Consider the following 23275-nt stretch of genomic DNA (forward strand, 5'->3'; position numbering starts at 1 on the left):
CCAGTGCAAACAAGATCTCGACAGCGCGCCCCGGGACTGTCATTTCGAAGGAAATAAATGACAGAGATAATCTACAACGGCGGAAGGTACAGTATGTATACAGAAGGGCAACAGTGTCAGACTATGAGGTACTAAGCGGGCGTGCTGTTGTGCTATGATGAAATGACCTCCCAGCGTTGGAGTATACCTTTGATCGCAGCCTAAACGAGGGTCGCACAAGAATTAAAGTCATATTCTAAGAATTAACAACGGGAGAGGTAAAGGTGTCGCAAGGGTGAGGACAAACATACCTGGGTGAAAGGCTTCCCGATGGCAAAAGTAACACCGGCATTGTCGAGCAGCACCTGAGCTTCAGGATTGTCAATCCGATTGGCGGTCGTCACAACGATGGGTATCTTGCAACCGGCGTCGCGAATAGCCTTGGTGGCTTGATATCCGTCCATGACTGGCATGATGATATCCTAAAGACGAAGGGAAGAGCAATTAAGGCATATTCCGTGGCGCCTGGATAGCGAGCTAGTACTGACCATGAATATGAGCCGGTATCCGTCCCTGGCGCTGTCCGCAATCTCGGTTTGCGCTTTCTTGTACATATCTACAGCTTCTTGACCGTTCTCTGCCTCGGTAATCTCAAATTGCCCGGCAGGAAGTATTCTTTCCAGCATTCGGTGCAATATGCGGCGATTCAGCAAAGAATCATCGACAATGAGGATTCGTTCTTTCCGTGGGACTGTTGCCTCAGTGCCAGGGACGTTGGCCGGATGAGACTTCGATCCTGGAATCAAAGGGGTGTCCTCAGAGCCTGGAGTTGACTCTGGTGACTCCGACAGCGTTTGCTGTGTGGCGACTGAAATTTCGACCGTCGTCGTGGTTGACGTAGTCGTCGTCCTGTTCTCGACTCGATTTTCAAGCGGGTTCGCTAACTCGTAAACTGGAGTTGTATGCCGAGACGTTCGCCAGTTTTGTTGCGCCTGTACGGCGATGTCGGTTTGCTGGTGTTGGGCTTTGTGCAGAAGTTCTACTCGGTGTTGCATATCAGCTGGCGATATGCAGTCATCTTCGGAGCCGGTAGGAGAAGGGGGCAGTGGCTTGCCACCCGCAGCGAGAGACGAAACTTTGTGCATCAACCGTTGCTTGTTGATATGTTTGATGTCCGTCATGGAGGGTCCGTCTCTTGTTGGTGATGCAGTTTCCGCTTGATTATGTTGAAGTATCACCCTCGTTGGTCCCGCCAGCGGAGACACTGGGGTAGTGCGGTCCATGTTTGCGGTCGACTGTCCGCCTGTCCAATTCGAGTCCCGGTCTTTGTATCCGCTATGACTACGGAGTGGGTTGGTATCCGTCCGTTTCCAACTCCTACGCCGTCGTACTGGACCCTTCAATGGCTGAGATGAGCCACAATTTACGTTTTCTGATACCACCACATCCAGAACTTTCAGTGGTATTACAAAAGCGAATCGCGTTCCTTTACCGACTTCGGTTTCGACGGCGATCTGGCCGCCCATCAGGCGCACAATCTTTTCGGCTATTGGGATTCCCAGACCGCTGCCGCCGTACTCCCGCATCGACGTGACAGCCGCTGGCGTGTAAGGTTGGAAGAGGGATTCCATCACCTCCGATCCCTGATAGAGGAAAGCACGCGAAATGAAGTTAGCAGGTGTCCGGAGTCCTGGAACATCCAGTACTGTTTGGCTCCCTTCACGTACTATGCCAACTCCAGTATCTGTGACCGTGATTTCTATCAGATTCCAATGCGTCCATTCCGCTTTTGCGGTCCGCCAGGCGGGTGGGGGACATCCCAAACCCTCGATTCCAGTGGACGGGTCTGTCCACGTCCCCGGCGTCAAGGCCGAACATCGGAAGGTCGTCAATGCATCCTGAGAAGACTGTCGCCTCTCTCGCAAACGCGGATGAAGCTCTCCTTCCAGGGTTGAGTCAACAACCGTAATTGAGATCTGGTCCAGTATCTCCTGTTGCTCCAACTGTGGGTCAGCTGCAGAAAGGATTTTGTTGTTGCTGTTTCCTTTCTCCACTACCGGAACTGTAAAGCTGACACCACCCGCCGGGACATGCTGGGGTGCCCACCACTCCGTTGCCTGATGAGCTTCAACGATAATTTCACCCCCAGCGGGCGTAAACTTGTAAGCGTTCGACACCAGATTGTTCAGGAGCTGCTGCATCCGGGTCGGATCGATCTCAACCCGCGTAGGCACGTTGGCTTCCATCACGCTCGTAAACGAAATCCCATGCTTGCGCACCAGTTCCTCCGCGCACGCAAAGGAAGCGTCCAGCAAATGGTGGAAGTCGAGCTCGCTGAGCTCCAGCCGAACCCTCCCTCCCTCGAATCTGTCCAGATCCAGCACATCGTTGACGATCGCGAGCATGTACTCCGAGGAAAGCTTCATTGCTCTCGCCGACCTTGTCTGCGACTGCTCGCGCGATAGTAATGACATGTAGCTGTTGCCTCTCTCTGGTTCTTCGGACGCCGGACTCGTGGCGCAATTGTGCACAACAGGACACGAACACGGCCGTCGCACGGAATGAGATGAGCGCCGCTTCTTTCCCCTTCTGTCATCGGAGTTGCTGTCACTCGAATCCGATTCGTGGGAAGGATAGTTTTCGTTGCAGTCGTCCGAGAAAGAGACTGTGGCGAAATCGGAAGAAGACCGTTGAGCGAAGGATTCCTCCATGTCATCCAACAGGAATTCCGCCATATTGGTGACCGCATGCAGTGGATTTCGCAGCTCATGACATAGGAATGACAGAAAACTAGAGGAGCATCCATGAAAGAAACCGCGAAGTCAGCACGAATGGGTGTAGCGTAGAAGGCATTTGACAAGCTCACGCACTTTGCCTTATCCCTGTTCGCTTGCTTGGCACGATTTCTTGCGGCCGCCAACTTCCTCAGCGCTTCCGTGACTTCTGCTGTCCGCGCGGTCACCTTCCTTTCCACGCTGTAATACGCACGGTCCCTGTCCGCTAAAATTGTCACCATCCACATTGACGTGAATTTAAGGAGCACTAGGAACATCTGCATTGCCACGATATTCTCGAGAACGCCTGGTGCCCAGGGCTCGCCGGTGCTTCCGCGGGTGTAGTATGTCTTTCCCAAAGATAGTGTTAATCCTGAGGAACCTCCGGCCAAAAATGTTGATATCGAAGAGCCCGGTGGACCGAGCACCGCGCTGAGAAAGAGGACGATGGGGTAGCACATGAACAATCCAAAGATATTGGACAGAAAAGATCCCCGAAACGCAATGGCTCCAATAGGAGGACAAGCAGCGACTACCAGGAAGAGGAAGAGATGAAGAAAACCTCTCCAGGAGAGCATGGAGCTCCGACAACAATGGATGTTGGTCGATCGTAAGCTGGTAAATGTGACGATCAAGGGGGCTCCTAGGCTGAACAGAGAGCGGGATTAGCAGGATACAATGCGGTAAACTTGCGATACACCGGAGGGCATCGAACTTACGCAATGCCATTGACGTTCGTGGTTACCCATTTGACGTAGAAATGCCAGAAGTACAAGTGAGGAGAGATGATGCCTATGACCATGTATGCGCCAAGGAACCCGGTAAACAGAGACATCACGATCCCGCACCCAAATGCGGCTGCCTATCAGAGAGATCAGTAACTACATCGTAGCAGTATGGTTGGAATGAAGTCTCTTCCTTACATTGCGCTTCCGGGTCAAATCGAAGGGCAACCCCGGTGCTCCCAAGTAGTTTGCCACGTACTGGATGACCAAAGTGACCAGGAATGGATCTATACTATCAACCGCCGCGAAGGCGGAGGCCGTACGGACATCCCATGTGGGAATGCTTTTTGTCAAACGAAAATCTGTCTCTTAGTTCGGAAGCGATTGAACGTGGGGGACGAACAGGCGTACCTTATTAAAAGGCTGGCCACAAAGACCGTCGGCGGAATCAGAAGTCGTACCCTAACAGGCGCTTGCATTTGAAAGCCCTAGATGGAACGGAGATTCAGTTCCTGAGCCGCGGTGAAACTCGGGGAGTTTTGATTCCTCGACATACCACAGTGATTCCGCACACTGGCCAAAACGTTGAGGACCGATTGACAGCCGTCGCTCGAAAGGCCAGCGCTGACGATACCCACACCACTAGAAGGGTGACCAACCATGCCACCTACAAAAGTATATAAGCATGCACGATCCAATACGGGGGGCAACCCCAAACATTTTGGTCGTATATCCTCCTTTCCATACCATTTTTGGCCATGGAGTCGGCTTGCTGCCCGGCAGATCTATCAGCCCACACATCATGATCTAAGAAGACGCTCGAGTCAGTCTGGTACAAGAGGTCCCTCCCGTCTTGAATGGTACACCCTCTCGTACAAATTTCTTTGCCTTGCTCCAATCCTTGGTCAAATCATTTACTGAACACCAGCGGTCGACCTTCGCACTTGGCTTGACCGAGTCTCTCCGCGGGTCTCCCGCATTGGTGGCAAGCGACGCAGTTCCCGAGGAAGACATTTTTGTGCCGGCCCTGGTCGTGGCCCACGAGCTATTTGATGCGCCCGCATTCCGCCGCCCGGCGAGAGCAGACATGTAGATGTTTGCGCCAGAGCTGCCGCTGACTCCGCCGCTGCAAGCCGTTGACGTCCATGTGCTCGAGGACGCCATGTTGGTGACCGAAAGCCGCAGAACTCCGCTCTCGGTCTTGCCCCGTTCGCCGCATGTGATATCACTGGGTTCGGCGCTGGGCGGTATCAGGGTGCTCATTACTCGAGAACACTCTGCTCATGAACAAATCCACCTCCGTCGGAGCAACTTGACTGTCCGCCACGAAGTAAAACGAACGCGCATGTCGATTGTGTATAGGGTTAAAAGGGGTGACGAGAAGAGTTAGTGTTGGGTTGCAGTAGTGGGCGTGGCAGTGTTCTTGCAACGCCATTGTCTAGTCTCCAAGCAGATGCATGCGAAGGAATTACCAATTGGATAATACAGAGAGCAGGGGCGAGACACGCGGATCATCAAGTCGAAGTCCAGAACCGTCTGCAGGTATGGTTTGTAAATGTATGTATGCTTTTCGGTAGCGCCAAAAATTCGGAATTTCCTTTTTAGCGGAAGCCACACCCGGGAATTCAGAGAGATATGTATTTGTCACAGAGGGGGTGTCCGTAACCATCAGAGTATTGCCACTGTACGAACCATGCTGCCTGGCAATAGAGAGGCGGTGAAGAGTGCAACGGGGAACCGTTTTCCAGCACTACGAGGTCCGTCCCTGAAGCGTTATTCCAAAGAGCGTTTAATTTCAAACCCAAGAAACCCCGCCAGACCCCTTCCGGCGGGAGACTGTCTTAGGCAACTTTCCACCTCCGATTGTCGCCGTTGAGCACTTTGGGATGAATGGAGACTCGGCGACGGGAGCGCGTGACCCATGGCTGCTTCCGCATGCCGATCATTACCCACCTTAGCACTCCTTCGTCGTCAATAGCACTGTTTGTTAATCGCTTCAGCGGGGGGGAGAAACGGGGGGACAAGTGGGACAAAGGGGGACAAAAAGTGTGTCGGACTTGCTGACAGAGAAGCGCAACAAAATCGACACCGCGTCGTTCAGGGTCCGTGGTACATTTTGCTCGCTGGCATGTAAGGCGATGCGCCTACGTACAGTCTGTTGCCATAAAGCAGGTCGCGCCTGAAATTAAGTCACTGTCCTCGCGGCTGATCATGGTCCCGACTCCCTAATCACGGTATTAGGACCCCTAATCTAAAACTCGATCTGGGTTCCTAATCACGGTATTGGGACCTCTAATCTAAACTAGATCTGGCTGGGTGCCTAATATTTAGTAAGTCCCCCGTTTGCGGCAATGACAGCGGCCATGCGTCCAGGCATTGAACCAATAAGTCTCTCTAAATGAACATCCATTGTCTGCCAGACATTCTGCAGCGGGGCTGTGTCGAGGCGACGTCGGGTGAATCCCCGCTCCTCCGATACCTCCGTGCGCAAAGGATCAACAAAGGAAACTCTAATCCGCTGAAGCGGTCGCAGTGCGATGTGCCGAAAGAGCAGCGCGAGATTGACAGGCTTCTATTGAGCGCAAGAGGGAAATGTGATTTCTCGGCTGGCAGTCCACCGGCGTCATCATGATGCGATCTCCGACGCCCTAGGAGGCTACTATTGAATATAGATTTTCGTCCGGCCCACATCAGCCCCCTCCAATCTACATTCGCCCAAATCCCAACAATCCTGCCTACCAGTACAGTACTGTACATCAGGCACTTCTTCACACGCCTAGCCAGCTAGCCAACCAGCTTCTATACCACCCATTTCTACCCACAAATATTCTACGACGACATACAGTATGTGTACTAGAGTAGACTCGATTCAAAGATCCGCGTCGCCAGACGTATTGGGTGAGCAAGTGTAGCGACACCATGTTTGATGTTCAGAGAAGCGTCAGATGCAAGAAAGCGAATGTGTATAATGGGATGATGAGATTGTCGTTCTGATCTGAGAAGGCTTCTAAGAGACCTGGGACAGAGAGGCGATGAGCGTGGTCGGTAAGGAGATACCATCCTCATACAAGAACGTCACGACTACGTCGTCCAAACAAACAAACAACTTACTGCTGAAGATGATGCACACCAAAAACTCCGGCCACTAATGCAGAGGGAGGACGTAAACAGCTTAGAATCCGTGCAAAGAATAACTACTCGGCAGTGGTAAACAGTAAACGACTTCCGAATGCATGCAAGCAAACAATCTCGTTTATCTGCATTACTCAGGCAAACCACCAACGATTTCGAATACATCTCCCAACAATAGGGTTCTGTCCCCCACCTTCAGCCACACACTATCTGCAATTGTTTGCACACGTACCTTATGAGTCGGAATAAGGGGTATTTTAGTGAGCAAAGAGATGGTGACGCACGCGACGGTGATGGTGACAATGAACGCGAGCGTTCCCTCAACCGTTTTCGCGGTTCCGGGCCATTTGTTTCTGCCGAACCGTTTTCCGTGTATTGAAGCCTGGAAAGTGGAAGAGGATGACAAGTTGATGTATAGTCAGAATGTGGCTTCAATGTGACGACCCATCAACAACCCATTGAAGCAGAAAAAACAGGGAGTGTCATGGCCCCTCACAATACCATTGTATCCCCAATCCCCAACGTCAGCATGCCACTCAAGCCGCCAACGACCATCCGCATCGGTATACGGTTTAACCACACAGGTAACGCACACCCAACGAGGAGATACAGGTGCGACAAGATGACCGGCCCACAATCGCGGTCGTCTAGGAACTTGGACAGGAAATCATGTACGGGTTGTCCGAGCGGGTAGAGGCGGAAGTGGCGGAGGTACTCGAACAGGATGAGCACAGCTAGCGCGACGGAGAAGGCTAGGTGCATGAATTCCGGCTGTGACAGGGAATCGACATGTGTGAGATTGAGCCAGATGAACAACCCATTTGTGAGATCTGAACTCACATCCCATATGTACCCTGGAATGAACATCAACGTCGCCAGTAGATGGAAGTACTTCCGCTTCCAATTCAATACCGCACTATTTGCTGTCGTCTCTGGGAACTTCAGCCATGCGATCGTCACGCCGATCACTATAATGGACGCCCAATAAAGTGTGACGACGGGTCGGGTGAAGCCGGAGAACAATACAAAGTTGATGGTCCTAAGGAAGCACCATCAGTAACCATTATGCACCGAACGCAGTTTCACATGCGCTTTCGGGATACTCACCACATGAAAGGCTCAGCCCCCAAACAAAGCTGGGTCCACGGGGCTATTATAAACAAAACCAGCGCCACCACAGCAACGTAAAAGAATCCAGACAGCACCATCCATCTCTGCGTTTGACCATCCAGCCGCGCTTGAGATATCGCACGCAATAGAGGTGATAAAGCGATCCCGATAAGAAGCATCCCGTACACCAATGCGTGCATGAAGACGTTCATTTCGCTTCGATGCATTAGAGTTGGTTGGGGGTGTTGTGGTAGCAGCTGACGAAGGATATGTAGATGTTAGTTATCGAACGATTTCATGTGAGGAATGAGAACAGGAGCCGCCAACCTTTGATTGCAAGCTGAAAACCGCATCGATAAATAGCAACGCCAGCGTTTGTGCAACCACCAGCGCCTCGCCGAGCGTGAAGCTGGGCCGTAACCATGACTGAAGCATGTGTAAAAAGGCTTTGAAGATAACTACTCCTCCCAGACCTATGAGGGAGAAGAAAAGCGGAGCCATTATTTAGCTCTACAAGAAAAATAATGAAAGCATATGTACACCCCATGCTCGCCAAACCCGTACCATAGATAATTTGCATCCGACTCGTCAAAGACGTGAGGCATACACCGACCAGTACGGTCGCCCAAACATGCCGTGTCCACCCAGATCCCAGCCGCATAAACAAGCGAGCTCCTTCCAAGCTACTGAACCATAAGCTCAGCTTCAAGAAGAGGGCAAAGTAGTCTGGTTGTGATGATCGGCAAGAGGACGTTCGTTAGCTTCCTTCTGTGGACCGCCGGATCGGGCACAGATATGAGACTCACCACTCATTTCTGGATCCGTCACAGCCAACATCATGCTGGCAGTGACAAGCGGCGGTAATAAGAGACCGGCCACTATCCCTGGTTCCGCGTTGGGCCTGTGAGAGACGACGGTCGAGGTTACGCGGTAAGTGATCTGGGAAGCTTCCAAGGCTTTTTCTCCGCTTCCCGCCGGAGTGCGGTGGTTCGCTTCCTACCTGTAGTAGCCAGTCCGTATCTGGATCGTGCTATTCGTGGAATGCAGACTAGCGAACTGCAACATTAGCGTCGCCGCCAGAACAACCACCGCCACTGCAGGGACGTGCATTCGGAAGGGTCAGCGCCGAACCATCCAATATCCATACATCTGCCAGAACCGTCCACCAACGTCTGCCCTCCGCTCCGTACACACCTCCCATATCCCCACCCCATCCAATTTTCCCCAACACCCGCAGCCTGCCAAACGCCCAGGCGTACGGTATAACCAGACATGCTGCTTCGACGACTGTGTGGACCTTGTATGCCGTTTCGGCGGGTGCGGGATGGCTTGAGAGTGCTGGAAGTGGTGGTGGTGGTGGTGGTGACGAGGAAGGTGGAGGCTCTGCGGGAAGCGCTGGTCGTCGATATGCCATTGTTTCTGAACGTGTTGGCTGTTGCGTTGCGAATGTGAGCCGCGGGGCAACTCAATGGGCGGAATGCCGCAAAGAGGCAGAAAGGACTTCTCCGTTCAGCTCTCCCGACGGGCGCCATCCTTTCCCACAACCAAAAACATTGCACCTTTCCTGCCATTCACAACTGCCTTGCTGTTCTATTCAAGCCATGTACTGTACCAACGATCACCCTAATGGAGCTTGCGATCCAATCCCTCGCATTTTCTGCGTCCCCGTTGGCCCCAAATTAGATTGCAGAACATCTTGCAGACTGGCAGCGGTTGTGATGCTGGTGGCCAGAGCCTGACCTTGCCGAGCGACCTTTTTAACCTCCTCAATTACCGGCCCTAATACTCCAATAATAGTGTCCACCTCCGCCATCGCCCCATTGCCCAGATCGCCACATGCCAGCTTCTTCACTACAGGATCGATAACTCTGTACCCTAGAATCGACGTACACACTTCCAAATGTCGTGCAGTGAAGGGATGCGTCCACATGTGCATGTTCATCGCTGGGCAAAGAATCACCGGTTTGGACGTATCCCATGCACGGAGGACGCATGTTAGGAGGTTATCAGAAGCGCCTGAGGCAAGTTTGGAGAGTGTATTGGCGGACAGCGGTGCTATGAGTAGCAGGTCAGCCCAGGCTCGCAGCTATGAGGGAAGAGATGTCAGCTTCAAAAATTGGGTCATCACTGTGTCATGAGTGTTCACCACTTACGTCGATATGTAAGACTGGGTCCGACATTTTAGTCCAGGCTGCCCATTCTTCGGCGTCGGTGTAAACTGGAACCCCTTCCGCCTCAACTTCTGTACGATTGAAGAAGTGAAGGGCGTGTGTTGTGGATATGACCTTTATTTCTATATCGCTCTGTATCGGAGCCAAATAGTGCATGATGATCAGCACCTGGGTTCCCAACCAAAGTAAACCTGCTAAACTATCGGTGTGTATTTGTGCAAATTTACCGCTCCGGCCGTCCTCCGCCAGCCCAAATCCGAGCCCTTCAAGGCCGGACGAACATACTAGCCCCACTGCCAGTAACTACTTTCTTGATTTCCATTCCCCCTTGTCCTCTTTCAACGAACCTTATGCAGTTCCTTGAGCTTCCGCACTAAGATGGGCATCTTGATGCTCGCCACGCTTCCGGACGCGGCAAGGAGGATGCGTGGCGCACCGGGTAAGCGGACGGTTGTGCCGTTGGCGTACTGCATGCTGCTTTCCTATGCATATGACGTGAGTGTTGGGAGTCGTTGGAGCACTTGTATCGGATCTAAGACTATGTATGAGGACGAATGCTTTGTTGGTACTGTATGTATATTGGAGAGAGTTGCGGCCTTTGCGGCCTTCCGCTGGTCTTTCTCGTGACGCTTCCAGGACTTGCCCGCGCCTTTCTCAATCTCCACAATCACCGTGGGAATCTTGGAAAGTCTAAGACGACGACAGCAACGCCACAACAGGGAACGAACGATTACCAACCGCAGCTAACGTTGCCTCCAACCCTCGAACGAATATCACTCAGCCAGCAGTGAATTCCGACCGGCACACCGCTCTCTCCTCACATAAGTGCTCCAAAAGTGGGTGCTAACCGCAATGGAACCTCTTCGCAACAACAACACCAGCGGCACCAGCCACCGTTTCGCCTCCGACGCCCAGCTCCCCTCCCCTCACCAACCCGCACCTTCCGAGGCCCCCGCCACCACCGCTCCCACAACATCATCCCTCACAGTCGAATCCGCGACGACCACCGTCAACCCCGATCTCCCCCACCTCCGACTCCAAGGCGCAACCGTCCTCGCTTACGCCTCCGCAGCAATCGTGCACCCGCCCGGCACATTCTTCACCGAACCGGTCAACCCGTTCATGAGGGCGCATGGGAAGGCGGTCGAGGGGCAGGTTGGGGCTGTGAGGGGGGTCAGGGGGGGTGGTGGGGTTTGGGGGGAGGGGGTTTGAGCGGGGATAGGGGTCGGATTGACGGATGAATAGGGGAGGGTGGGGGATGGGCGTTGATAGGATGCGTGGATCAACATGGAGAGGGTTATTCCTTGCGCAAATCTAGTATAGGGTGGATCCCTGAAGACCATCGCAATGAAGACGGCCAACCCTCTGAGGAGAGAGAGCCAGGGGTGAGGAGAACGATTGTAGTTGAAGGTAATGTTCGCTTCCCACTACTGACCAAACCTCTCTTCGAAAGGCTCCCTAACAAGGATCAACACGCTATGGGATGAATGTAGTAAAGCATTTACGGCGTGCGGCCCCGATCATGCATCATGCAAACGCTCAGCGCCAGAAAACGAAAGAGTATATGTAAATCTCAGGCTTGTAAAAAAATTGCTCATTTGTACATATATAAGTTACTGGTATACGCTGGTTTTGAAATAAAGTGCCAGTATGGCAGAAGAATCTGGAACTATCGCGGCATATGGAAATATCTACACTGAAGGATTTCGGTCTCATGCCACCGGCGGATGGGCGAAGGATACGGCGGCGGTGGGATGTGGAGGCCGGGCCCAGGGTTGCGGCGCAACCGAAAGCGGAGAGAACGGGAGGCCGCGACGCGCGTGGGACTCCTCATACGTCGGGATTGGTCTAACAGCGCAGGACCGGGTGTGTGGGCGGCTTGGAGGGAGGGAGGAAGGAATACACCCTTGGGGGACATGTGCTGTCGTCTCCAGCAGGGTCTCCCATATTCCGTGTGCCCGACTCTAAGGACCGCCCATCATCGCCCCATTCATTTGCACCACTTCGTTTTGCTGCAAGACACGCCCCGCATCCCCAGAGACCAGCCCTTCGTCATCCGTTTGTACGGGTGCCGGACTCGCATTTGGAGGTTTCGGTAAACGAGGCGCCGGACGTTTCTCGGCGAGGGTCGGAGGGGACGGAGGTTGACGGAGGAGTGGCGTAGGTTCCGAGCGGTACGTACATGTACAGAGAGCCGACGATGGCTCATGTCCAAATCTCCCGCAACCGTACTTCTCTATAGTATTGTTCCAAAAAAAAAACGCCAGCATATGCCGGTGTTGACCCTCGCGGTTTCTCTGTTCAGGGATCGAGTCCACGGACTCAACATCCATTCACCACTGCATCTGTCCCAACGGCGGCGTCCCCAGCCCCGCCACCAGATGCTCCGACGAACTCTGCACCGCCTGCGGATCCACGACCTGCACCTGTTGCACCGCCTGCACCACCTGCGACTGCTCCTCCTCAAAAGCCTTAACATTCGCAATCCTCTGCTCGACCAGATAAAACACATACTCATCAAACAACAACCTCAACAAATGAAAGCTCCCAAAACTCGTGGCGCTCCTCAACGTCAAATCCCGCATAGCCAAACTGCTGAAAAACGCCCACTTCAACAAAAACTGCCGCGCGACGTACACGTAGCGCGTTGGGTCGAGCGAGAGCGAGGGGGCGAGGAACCGGTTCACGCAGGTTTCGAGCCAGGTCGTCCAATGCTGTAAGGAAGAGCCGGAGGATAACAACGCGCGGAAATCGAGCTCCATTAACTGCACCACGTCCTGTTTCCGGCACTCGCATACCCAAGAGGCCTGATCGAGGATATTCTCGAAATCGATTCTGTTCCAATCGGCCAGCATCTGGGCGACTTGGTCGGGGTTGTCGAGGACGGCGGCGGTGGCTTGGGCGAGGTGGTTTAGGGAGGTGTGGCGGCGGAGTTGTTGGATGAAGACTTTGACGACTTCGATTTTGCGGGTTGTTAGGAGGGGGGATTGTGTGTGCAGGGAGGCGAGCATCCAAGGTTCGAGTTGGCGGGCGAATTGCCGGACGGCTTGAATTATTTGGATGGGCATCATTTGGAGGACGTTGGGGAGGAGGAGGTTCATTATCGTCTGATGGAAGAAAGAAGGGGATGTTAATGTCGATTCAGTCGACATCATGAGCCAGTAGAAGATGAAGCGCACGGAAACCTACATCATACAGCAAAGAATCATACCGCCAAATATACTCAATAATATCCGGGCTATTCACAATCTCCCTATCCTGCGTCGACAACCCTTCCCAATACTCGCGTATGATCCCCTCGACCTCGTTGAACTTCATGCACTGTATGCTCTGCAACAACTCCTGGCAGTGCTGTTTGTAGCCCTCGAGGAACAACTGGCAGGCGGTGTAGTCGAGATTTGGGGAAAGTTGTGATGGGTCGAGGGCTGGGAGGGCGGGCATTTGTGCGATGTGAGATTTGGTGGGGTCTTGTTCTTCGAGTTGCTGGTCTTGGGGTGTGTCGCCTCCTCCTTGTTGCCCCTGTTCAACCGATTCTTCTGATGGCTGTAAACTTTGAAGCTGTTGCTTCCCGTGTTGAGTATGACCATGTTGGACAGATATGCCGGAATCATGATCCCCGACAAGCCCTGCTGGAGGTGTCGGCGACGAAGCTTGCGATTCGCCACGCCGTGCAGACGAGCTCCTAATCGACGACGTGTAGCCTTCCCCAAGCGCCACAGAAGCGCTCTCATTCCGCATCTGTATTCCGCAGTAGTGATACTTTGACTTTCCCCTCGTCCCCAGTCTTCTCGTTTTGATGTCCGGGAACACGCTTCTGATGAGCTTGCCAAACGAAGCAGAATTCACCGGGTCGATCTTGTGATCCACGCAGTACGAGCAATAGTGATCGTAGAGGTTGCTCCGCGGAATGCTTATCCCTTCGCGCTGCTCGTAATTCTCCATTAACCAATGTGTGACGAGGATGGACCGCGCCTTGTCCGCCTGTGGACCTGTTTCGCCCGCTTTTGCAGCCAACTGCTCGAGCGTGTCTTTAGATTCGAGCATCAGTTGCCGCATGTCGGATTCGGTGGGGACATGGGTATCACGAGCATTGTCGGGATTTCGTGCGCTGTGTTCGTGTTCGTCGCCTGAGTGGTCTCCATCGTCATAATGGTCCGTGAAAGACGTGTTCGCGTGAGCGTCTTCGGCTTTTATTGGTGGAGAGCCGTCGCCTGTTGCCGGAACTGTATATACCACTGTCCCGTGGCCCACCAGTCCGGCTGCCGTTCCCACCGATGTCTGTTTCCCTACCACGGGCAGAGTAGAATTCTCGTCAGCCTCCACGATACCCTGGGCTGCGGCGGTCATTGCTGCGATATCGGAGGTCAAGTCGTCTACTAGCTTTTGCTGTGACTAAATGTAAGACGCAGAAAGTGAGTGAGGATGGAAGCCTTCCTAAGTGAGACGATAAGTGAGCAAAGCTGTGGGCGTACCTCCATGACCCTTCTCCCGCGTGCGTACCTTGCACCGAGTCAGTAGTACGAGTAAGGTATCAGTTCTTCTTTGATACACAGGCGGTGGTTGTTGTTGTTGTTGTTGTTGTTGTTGTTGTTTGAGCGAGCGAGGGCCGAGTGGAGAGAAAACGATTGAAGACGGGAGGGGGCGACTTGACTGCGCGCCTGGCGTGACTCACCCGCTTATGTCAGCAGCTTATGTCAGCTGATGCTCGCTCTCGGAAAACGCGCAACTCACTCGCACGCGTTGGAGCATTGGGAAGCTTCAAAACACTAGGACAAGGACAAGAGAGAGAGCTTTCTTACGCTCTTGGATGGTATTGTACGATTGTTTACTTAGTGTATGTACATGGGGCTCCCTAATCCGTAAGGCTATATGTCTGCCCAGCTGCCACCGTCTCCAGCGCAACAGACAGAGCTGGTATGAAATACTTCCTCTGAGTCCTGAACTTCCTGTCCTCCAAGCCGCCATCACCGTCCTCTTCACCCTGACCCGTTGCACCCCTTCGCCTCCTGATTCCAGCGCTGCGAATATACCGTAATTCCGCGCCTGGCACAATCCCAATAAGTTCCCGTTCCAGAACATCGGCAGTTATGTCTTCAACGCTGAAAGTCCGCCATTGCGGCGACAGTTGCGTTGGCTGCAGATGTGATCCTAACGGGACCGAGGTCGGCGGCCGGCTAGCAGAGAATCCACTCGTAAGCCGCGCCATGCTACTCCCGAACCCGTTACTGCCAAGATTCGACGCGTTGGCCATGGTGTCTCCCCGCGATGGCGTCAATGGCTTGATTCCGCTGCTGCTGGAGTACGGTGGGGAGATGGCGAACGGATCAAACGGTAACAGGCTGACGCGTTCCATGGGCATCGAGCGGTTGTATTTGCCAATGTGCATGGATAGATCGGTGCTTTGGCCTCCGCCGCCTTGCCTGTGGTGGTGGTGCGAACGGTGGGAGAGCTCGGATGGGGATAGGGGCGGGAACTTGCCTATGAGCAGCAGAAGTAACCGGGGAAGAGTGAAAGAGCATGAGAAAAGCGAGGCTGAAGGACAAGACTCAAACCTCCCAAACTCACTCTGATCATAGTCCAACGTTTCCCTCGACGGATGACAAGCACTCCGATGCGTCAACCCAATCCCCTTCGTCCTCATGTCCACCAACCGTCGCTTCCCCCCACCCCCCTCCTCTTTCTCCCTCTCCGCTGCCTTCCCCTTCACACCCCCCACATCCTTCCCCATCTTTGCCTCCACCAACGCCCTCTTCTTCGCCTCCAACCTTTCAATCCTCTCCCTCTCCTTCTGCGCAGTCATCTCCATCTTCGCCCTGCGTTCAGCCTCCTCCTTTGCGCGCGCCACACGCGCTTCCTCTTGCGCCCGCAGCTTTGCTAACGCTTCTTGTTCGGCTTTCATTTGCTGATGTTGGAGGTCCAGCATATAAAAGTTGATCGCGGTGATGAAGTCGGCTGTCAGTGGGTTTTGGAGGATACTGACTGCTGACCGTGCGTTCACCCCCCCGCTGCCGCTGCCGGTGCTGCCTTGGGTGGTAGGCCGCGACGGAGGCGTGGCGGTATGTCGAGCAATCGAGCGCCTAACACTCTGCTGGAACGTAGCATTCGAACCCGATGTCTGGTAACTTTCGTCAACAGCAAGAGACGGCCGGTACGTGATCGACTCCATCAATACCGACATATCCATGTCCATATCCGGCATCGTGAAAGCCGTCGCAGTCGCCGTAGTCCCACCCGATGTCGACCCCAACGCAGTCGTCGTGTTGATCGCAGGCTTGAGCACCGTCGCGCTGGTCGGCACAACCACCGGCTTTCCATCCCCCACAGTGGCCGTGGTCTCCCCACCCGTGGGCCCCATAACCAGATTCGGATCAAACACCACCTTCTTCTTCTTCCCTTTCGTCTCCGCCGTCTCACCGCCCTCTTTCCCAACAGCACTCCCCGGCCGACTCCGTTTTCCCACATCCGTTTTAGCGGATTTGGCTTTCTTAACCTCAAACCCGTGTATATTCATCCCCTTCAACTGTGCGCGTACCTCCGTGTTGGGTGTTGCCCGGATCAGGTAGCTTCGTAACGCTGTTTTGAGAAAGTTGGTCACTGTGGTGCGGAGATCGGGTTGGGGTGGGGGTAGCGTGGAGGGCTTGGGGTGCTCTTCGGGGATTGGTGGGATTTTGGCATTTTTGGTTGTGCTTTTGGCGGCGGGGCGGGAGGCGGAGGTGGGGCGGGAGTTCGAGCCGGAGGAGGTGCGGGACGGGGGTTTTGAGGTAGGCGGCGGGGGCGCGATGGGGTCCGGGTGGGTGTCGGCTGGGGGTTCGCCCGCTTTGGGTGTGATGACGGGTTCCGGTGGGGTCTGAATAGATTGAGAAGAATTTGATGAGCACCTTTTAATGGAAACACATGGACGGCAAGCTCTCTTCTCTACCTTCCCCATAAGCCCGTCCAGCGCACTCGTCAGGAACTTGTTATCGGGCGCATAAACACCCAAAGCTTGCAGATACTCTATCGCGCGGGCGCTGGTGGGGGGGAAAACACATCAACGGAGGTCAAGAAACCATCACAGATGCTCCGTCCACTCACCGGATCTCCGGCTGCCTCGCCACACTCTGCACCAACAACCCCGGCACAACCTCCGTATGCGTCGGAGCCAGCTTCGCCATCGTTTCCATTATCGTGCATCTTAACTACAACCCAAAAACACACACTTCAATAACCCCACCCCCATCTCCCATATCTCCTGAACGCCAACACATACCTTAACCTCCTCCTCCCCTACCTCATCCATCCCATCTACGTCCATCCCCTCCTCAACAGGCGTCGCCAAATACCGTCCAAGGGCCTTCATAACCCCCGCAACACCGACATCATCGATGCCTTCGAGGTCGTAGAGGTAGTTGATGTATTCAAGGATCTCGGTGCGGTCTGTGGGTGTTGTTGTGGGGGCGCGGAAGGTTGTGAGGATGGAGGGGAGGAGGTGGGTTGGGGTTGGGTTTGCTTGTTTCTGGTTGACAGAGGTGTGTGAGAGGGTTCAAAAAATGGGACATGGATCATGAAAAGTAGGACGGACGTACGAGTTTGCGATGGCGCGCGCGGATGGCGGGGGATTGTTTTCGTGGGGTTGCTGGGCGGGAGGTTGGAGGTGCTGCTGCTGGTGTCGTTGTGAGCCCTGGTGTTCCTGCGGAGGTGGTAATCGGTGCTGGTGTTGATGGGGCGGAGGTTGTGAATGGTTTTGATGGGGTGGAGGTTGTGGATGGTTTTGATATTGCCGATGGTGCTGATGTTGCCGACGGAGCCGACGGAGCCGCGGGGCTTTTTGCCCCCGGTTTGACTTCAAGTGGTTGGAAGATCTGAGAAGGGAGAAGAGCCACATTGTCAACATCTCGCGTGGATACTATTGTCTCCAAACATTCCCCTATACATTACATACCTCATCAACCGGCGCCCAATCATACATCATCAACCTCTCCACCGCCGGCGGGAACACCTCCTCCTCCACACTCTCCTTCCTCACCACCACCTCCCTCGGCACCAGCGCTTCCACCTTCATCCGATGCGCCGGCAACCTCGACCTCACCGGCGGTTCCCCTTTCTCACCCTCCTCCTCCCCTTCTCCCGCCGCGTCGGCAGCCGCCTCACCCTCCTCAACCACCTCGACAACCTCCTCCTCCTTCGGCAACCGTTCAAGCATATCCTTCAATCGCTCTTTGTACTCCTCACTCCGTTTCTTCCTCGCCTCTTCTGCCGCTGTGATTTTATTGACCGCCGCCTGCTTCCCCGCGTTCGCGTCCTGCGCCTGCGCGGTGAGAGATAGATCTGTGATCGTGAAGTTGGTATGTGCTTGTTTCCAGGATTCGACCTGCGAGCGGACGAAGGAGTTGGGGAGGGCGCCGTCGGGGGCGGGGATGCGGGATTTGCGCCGGGTGTCGGTTTCGGTGGTGGGGGAAGGTTCGTCGGGTTTGGAGCCGCGACGCCGGGATTTGCGGGATTTCGCTTCGGAGTGGGTCGGGAGGCTTGGGCGGTAGGGTTTGGTTCGTGGGGTGGGCTCGTCGGAGTCGGAGGCTGAGTCTAATAATATAATGAGGGATGTGAGCGTTCGCTTTCGGTGTCTGGAAATCCGCCTTGATGGATGACGGAGTGAAATACATGTTCCTGAGACTTACTTTCTCCTCGCAGCAGCGCCTTCCGCTGCCGTTCTCTCGACCGAATCCTCAGTTCGCGTTCCTTCTTCTCATTCTCCCGACTTCTAAACCGGCCTTTCCTCTGCGTCGGCGACCCGTCCGCCCCTTCGCTCTCCTCCTCAATATCATTCTCCACACCCCCGCGCATCCGCGACCCCCGCCGTCCTTTCATTTCGCCCTCGTAGTCATGCGTCGTCGCCCGTATCTCCATCTCCTCCGCATTCGGCGCCACATCCCCTGCAACCTTCTGCCGACCCCCATAACTCCCCAATCCATCCCCGCCCCCGCCGCGCATCGACATAGCGTTCCTCAACCGCGAATCCATCTCCATCGCGTATTCGCCCAACAAACCCGCCGCAGCCTCCAATTCGCCCGCCATCCGCCCCTTCTCCGACGCCTCACCCGAAGGCGAACGGGGTGTAGCCGGTGTGGTCGGCTCAAAATCGATTGGAAGCTCCTCCAACTCGACGCTGGAGTTTCCTTTAAACTTGCGCATTTGGAGGTAGCGGCGGAACTCCTCGTGCACGATTTCTTCCTGTCGCGCCATGTCGGCCTGGTCGGCTTCCATCCGTTTCCGTGCCGCGTCGATTAGTTGCTGACGTTGGTGGGCGAGGAGTTGCAGCCGCGCCATCAGTGCGTTGAACTCGGCTTCTTCGGGCGATGTCAATGTTTCTGCGGACATCGGGGCCGTGGCCGCATCGGTGATCGCACGCTCAGGCACCCCCAGATTACATTCGTGGAATAACCGCCAATGCTCATGCCCCTGCATCGCCCCACCCCCAACCCTTCTCGCCCCACCCCCCCGTCGCAAATCCTGCCAACTCAAATCAAACTCATTAAACGGCACCAACCCCTCCGCCTCCGTCCACCTCCCCCCCGCAACCTTCTGCGCCTGCATCACATATGCCGGGGGTAGGTAACTCCCACCCCGCATGATATCCAGCCGGTTCTCGAAGGAGAAGATCAGGTCGCCGGCGTCGGATGCGAGCGCGATGTGGTTGATGGATTCGGTGAATTGGATCTCGCGAAGGAGGGTGTTTTGCGTGTCCCAGAGTTTGAGGTGCCCGTCGTGCGAGGAGGTGAGGAAGAGGGAGAGGGAGGGGATGGGGACGATGGAGGTGATGGCGTCGGTGTGGTCGTCGGAGCGGTTGTGGGGGTTTATAGGGGTGTAGCCTGTGAGCGAATGGATCAGAAATCACCATCCAGGTGCTTCGGTCCATCGTTCCCTTGCCTCGCAAAAAGAAAACCGACAACTCTTACTTTTCCTCGCAACATTAAACCGCCACATCTGCACCGAATAATCATCCAACCCGGCACAGATCACATCCCCCAACACCGCAATCACTCGCGGCACGCCAGGCGTCGGGATCGCGATCTTCGGCACCACATATCCGCTATTCAACGCCGTCGGGACCACGCTAGAGATCCGGATGTGCTCGTCTACCCCGCTCGTGAAGAGGAGCTGGTGCTCCGTGGAGGCTATCATGTGGGTCATTTCGCCGGCGTGGAGCTGTCGGAATTCATTGGGTGTCCATCGTATTCAATGCACTGACTGATGAACAACAAAAATGGCAGTGGGAATGCACACATACCTGACATCGGTCCCCCACCGCCCCCCTCCGTTTGTACACCACAACCTGCCCATTGCGCGTCGCTCCAAGCAAGAACGTATAACCCCCCGCCACCGTCGCAGCGTCCAGCGCCCCAACAGGCGTAGCCCCACCCGTTGCAGGTGTATGGGCATTTCGAAAGGTATCAGGAAACCGCCCTTCGAAGAGGGTCATGAGGTTGCAGTCTTCGCGAGCTGTTGAAGTTGAAAGGGTGAGAGGTGAGGGGATGGAGACGGGAAAAGGAAGGGATGAACGTACATGACTCGCTAGCCCGCCAGATATCGACCACGGCACATGGGTTGGCGTTGGTTGCGATGACCCAAATCTCGTTGTTACCGAGCATCATGTACATCCTATCTGCCATGTCCGCGCAGTTATGTTTGGAAAACATGCTATCAGTAACCAGCCCCGCATCCGCATAGAATCAAATGATCCCAAAATAACGCACCAGTCCGCCCGGAATAAGCAATAGCTGTAACAACATCCGTATCCAAAATCGGCAACGCGGCCGTCAACGTCTTCCCCGATACCGGCGAGATCAGTCGCACGACTCCATCCTCCGTGCGCGCGATCAAGCGGGGCGGGAAGGTTGATGAGGCGTCGGAGCGCAGGAGGGTCGTCAGGTTTGAGCTGGCGTGGGATGAGGCTTATGAGTGGGAGAGTGGGCATGGGGCGGGTGGAGGAGGGAAACGAAGGAGCGTGCAACGTACTTGACGTTCGCGAATACGGAGTTGATGTGGTTCGTTCCCCAGACCTGTAGGCCTTCGGCTGTGCGGACGTACATGAGCTGGTCGTCGATGACGTGCATGCTGAGGGGCTTGTTGCGTAGATGTAGGCTGCCGGAAAGAGAGAAACACTTATAATCAACAATCCAGTATAAGGCTGCAAGATCAAAACAATGACTTCAAAATTTACCAATAAATCTCCCGAAAAGTATTCAAATCAAACATCCGCACACTCGAATCCATCCCGGCCGACATGAGCACCTGGCCATGCGGATACATTGCCAACGCGGTGACTGACTGCGTGTGTGCGTTGAACTCGTGGATGATCGCGTTGGCCATGTTGCGTATTTGGACTGTGTGAAATGCGCAAGCGTGAGTGAATTGGAGGACCAGATGAGAAAGCTGAAGAAGTAACCTACTGCTGCCGTCGGCACAGGCGATGATGGTGTACTGGTACAAGTCGTGCTGGATTATTGTTTTGACATGCCGGGTGGAGATAGTGCGCACAGCTGTGGCTGTCCCGCTTAAGTGCTGCGTTTCGCATATCTACACAAATCGGACAGCCCACATCAGCAATGTACTCGCAAATGTCCTGCAGCGTTCGCATCCACAGCACGCACCACAATCTGCGTCCCCACAGCAGCAAACACCCTCCCATTCGGCTCGTCTAGCGAGATATCCGAAATCCATGATTCTTCTGGCAACTCGGTGTGGAAGGTGTGTTTGAGCGTTGCGACGACTTTGTAGGTGCCTGAGCTGTTTGCTTTGTTGTTTCTGATGAAGTGGGTTAGCATTGTGAGGATTCGTGTGAAAGAGGGAGGAACGCTTACCGTATCTGGATCCCTTCGAGACCCCATATCTGCAACGAACAAAAAAGAACGCGGCGTTAGATGTGAATATGCTCGTTACCGGGGGAGTTGCTGCCCCGACTCACACTGATATCGTGAGATCCGGCCGTGACGATTTCCCCAGTGGTTTTGTTGTATTTCACACTGTACAAGAATGGGTTGATGTTAGTTGACTGCATGGATGACATGGAAGAGAGATAGCCCGTAGGATCCGTACAAAAGGACTGGCTCGGCAGTTCGACATATCTGAACGCATTCAAACCGCGAGTTGAAGAACTGCTCTCAAAAACCGTCAGTTTACCGAATCCTCCGAAATCCCAGTGCGTGAAAGCTTCTTTCCAAAACCCACCTTTAACCCCCTCCCACACCCAACTCCGACATAAACACACATCCTCGCCACATACGCAATCTGCTCCACCTCCATCGGACACCTTACCACCGCCCGCGGTTTATGCGATGCTGTCCCCGCGACGATATCCCAGATCGTCGCGGTGCGGGTGCGGTCGATTGTCACGAATGTGTAGGCCGATGACGAGGATTGTTGTGATGATGCTGCGGGTGTGGATGTCGATGGGGTGTTTGTTGAGTCGGAGCCGTTAGAGCCGTCCTTTTCCGCCCCGTGTATCTGTTTCCCCGACCCTGAACCTGGCGCGGACCGCACTTCCCCAGCTTCACACCCTCCCATCCCATCCTCGTCTCCATTCACAACTCCCGCATAATCCGCCGTAATCCTCCCCTCAGCATGATGTGTCGGGATCTTGACATGCGAGCACGCACACAAGACCTGCTGCTGGCGATGTCGGAGGGTATATTTGGGTTGGAAGCCGTGGCGAATGGTTAGCGGGTAGGGAATTAGGGAGGCGCCGATGTTTGGCGGGCGCTTGGTGGCGGGGGAGGGAGAGCTGGATTGGGAGAGGTAAGAGGCGCGGACGAGGGCCCAGAGATCTTGGGCTGTGCGTTTGGGAGGTTTGGTGGGGTGGGTGGCAGATTTGGCTTTCACATTGGGAGGATGCTGTGCTGTTGCATTAGTGGCGGCGCTGACGGACCGATCGGACTGGCCCGAATCGGAAGCTGTCTGGATTGCTCTTGCATGTTCTGACACCAGACGGGAGCTGAAGGAACTATCCGTCTTCCGTGCAAGAGAGCCCACGACAATAGGTCCACGGAGTGCTGCAGACGAAGGATGAGATGGAGGACGGGATGCCTCTGCGGCCAGCATACTTGTTTCAGTGTAAGTAGTGTTGATACGCTGCGGGTGGCCGTTCACTGGTCAGGACGGGGAGCAAGGGCAAGCCATCAAAATTGACAGCAACGCGGTATTCAACATCGATCTCCGCTTGAATCTCGCAGACATTTGACAGGGGCAGAAACGGCTGCAAACGGGTCGGTCCCCTTCTTTCTCTTCACAACCGTCCATACTACATCTGCATATGCAAAATTCACAGCCGAGTCATGATTAGGCTATCTCGCCAATCAAGATGGTGGTCGGACGGGGATTCCGCGTCAAGCATTTGTTCTCCTGTTCCGAG

General features: G+C 54.5%; 5 protein-coding genes across 5 annotated transcripts; all 5 read right to left on the reverse strand.

Moving 5' to 3' along the window:
- Window positions 1–5157, reverse strand: EV422DRAFT_55353 (uncharacterized protein). The gene is made up of 11 exons (XM_053071879.1): window positions 4355–5157; window positions 4226–4285; window positions 4035–4145; window positions 3890–3966; window positions 3677–3821; window positions 3473–3615; window positions 2850–3401; window positions 1707–2769; window positions 528–1622; window positions 291–461; window positions 1–200 (listed from the first exon to the last, which is right to left on the reverse strand). Exons 1-11 carry the CDS (start codon window positions 4739–4741, stop codon window positions 153–155), a joined length of 3852 nt encoding a protein of 1283 aa, XP_052925777.1. The 5' UTR covers window positions 4742–5157; the 3' UTR covers window positions 1–152.
- Window positions 5158–6321: 1164 nt separating this feature from the next.
- On the reverse strand, window positions 6322–9236 carry EV422DRAFT_55421 (uncharacterized protein). The gene is made up of 11 exons (XM_053071888.1): window positions 8915–9236; window positions 8721–8814; window positions 8527–8621; window positions 8285–8446; window positions 8048–8193; window positions 7718–7977; window positions 7451–7649; window positions 7112–7381; window positions 6843–6992; window positions 6590–6623; window positions 6322–6494 (listed from the first exon to the last, which is right to left on the reverse strand). Exons 1-11 carry the CDS (start codon window positions 9132–9134, stop codon window positions 6409–6411), a joined length of 1716 nt encoding a protein of 571 aa, XP_052925778.1. The 5' UTR covers window positions 9135–9236; the 3' UTR covers window positions 6322–6408.
- On the reverse strand, window positions 9237–10158 carry EV422DRAFT_55399 (flavoprotein). Its single transcript, XM_053071884.1, has 2 exons — window positions 9874–10158; window positions 9237–9806 (listed from the first exon to the last, which is right to left on the reverse strand). Exons 1-2 carry the CDS (start codon window positions 10045–10047, stop codon window positions 9339–9341), a joined length of 642 nt encoding a protein of 213 aa, XP_052925779.1. The 5' UTR covers window positions 10048–10158; the 3' UTR covers window positions 9237–9338.
- Window positions 10159–12224: 2066 nt separating this feature from the next.
- Window positions 12225–13935, reverse strand: EV422DRAFT_496149 (RFX DNA-binding domain-containing protein; the record flags this gene model as incomplete). Its single annotated transcript, XM_053067854.1, has 2 exons — window positions 12225–12998; window positions 13081–13935. 2 exons carry the CDS (start codon window positions 13933–13935, stop codon window positions 12225–12227), a joined length of 1629 nt encoding a protein of 542 aa, XP_052925780.1.
- Window positions 13936–14670: 735 nt separating this feature from the next.
- EV422DRAFT_595512 (uncharacterized protein) lies at window positions 14671–23108 on the reverse strand. The gene is made up of 20 exons (XM_053073595.1): window positions 22096–23108; window positions 21964–22022; window positions 21833–21890; window positions 21729–21757; window positions 21519–21672; window positions 21318–21444; window positions 21089–21251; window positions 20884–21009; window positions 20622–20803; window positions 20432–20530; window positions 20156–20367; window positions 19824–20073; window positions 18546–19736; window positions 17813–18450; window positions 17457–17732; window positions 17141–17386; window positions 16966–17069; window positions 16811–16901; window positions 15457–16738; window positions 14671–15369 (listed from the first exon to the last, which is right to left on the reverse strand). Exons 1-20 carry the CDS (start codon window positions 22963–22965, stop codon window positions 14744–14746), a joined length of 6783 nt encoding a protein of 2260 aa, XP_052925781.1. The 5' UTR covers window positions 22966–23108; the 3' UTR covers window positions 14671–14743.
- Between the last annotated feature and the right edge of the window lie 167 nt (window positions 23109–23275).

The sequence above is a fragment of the Fimicolochytrium jonesii genome (assembly GCF_025526975.1).
Source record: "Fimicolochytrium jonesii strain JEL569 chromosome Unknown EV422scaffold_11, whole genome shotgun sequence".
In the NCBI taxonomy this organism is placed as follows: domain Eukaryota; kingdom Fungi; phylum Chytridiomycota; class Chytridiomycetes; order Spizellomycetales; family Powellomycetaceae; genus Fimicolochytrium; species Fimicolochytrium jonesii.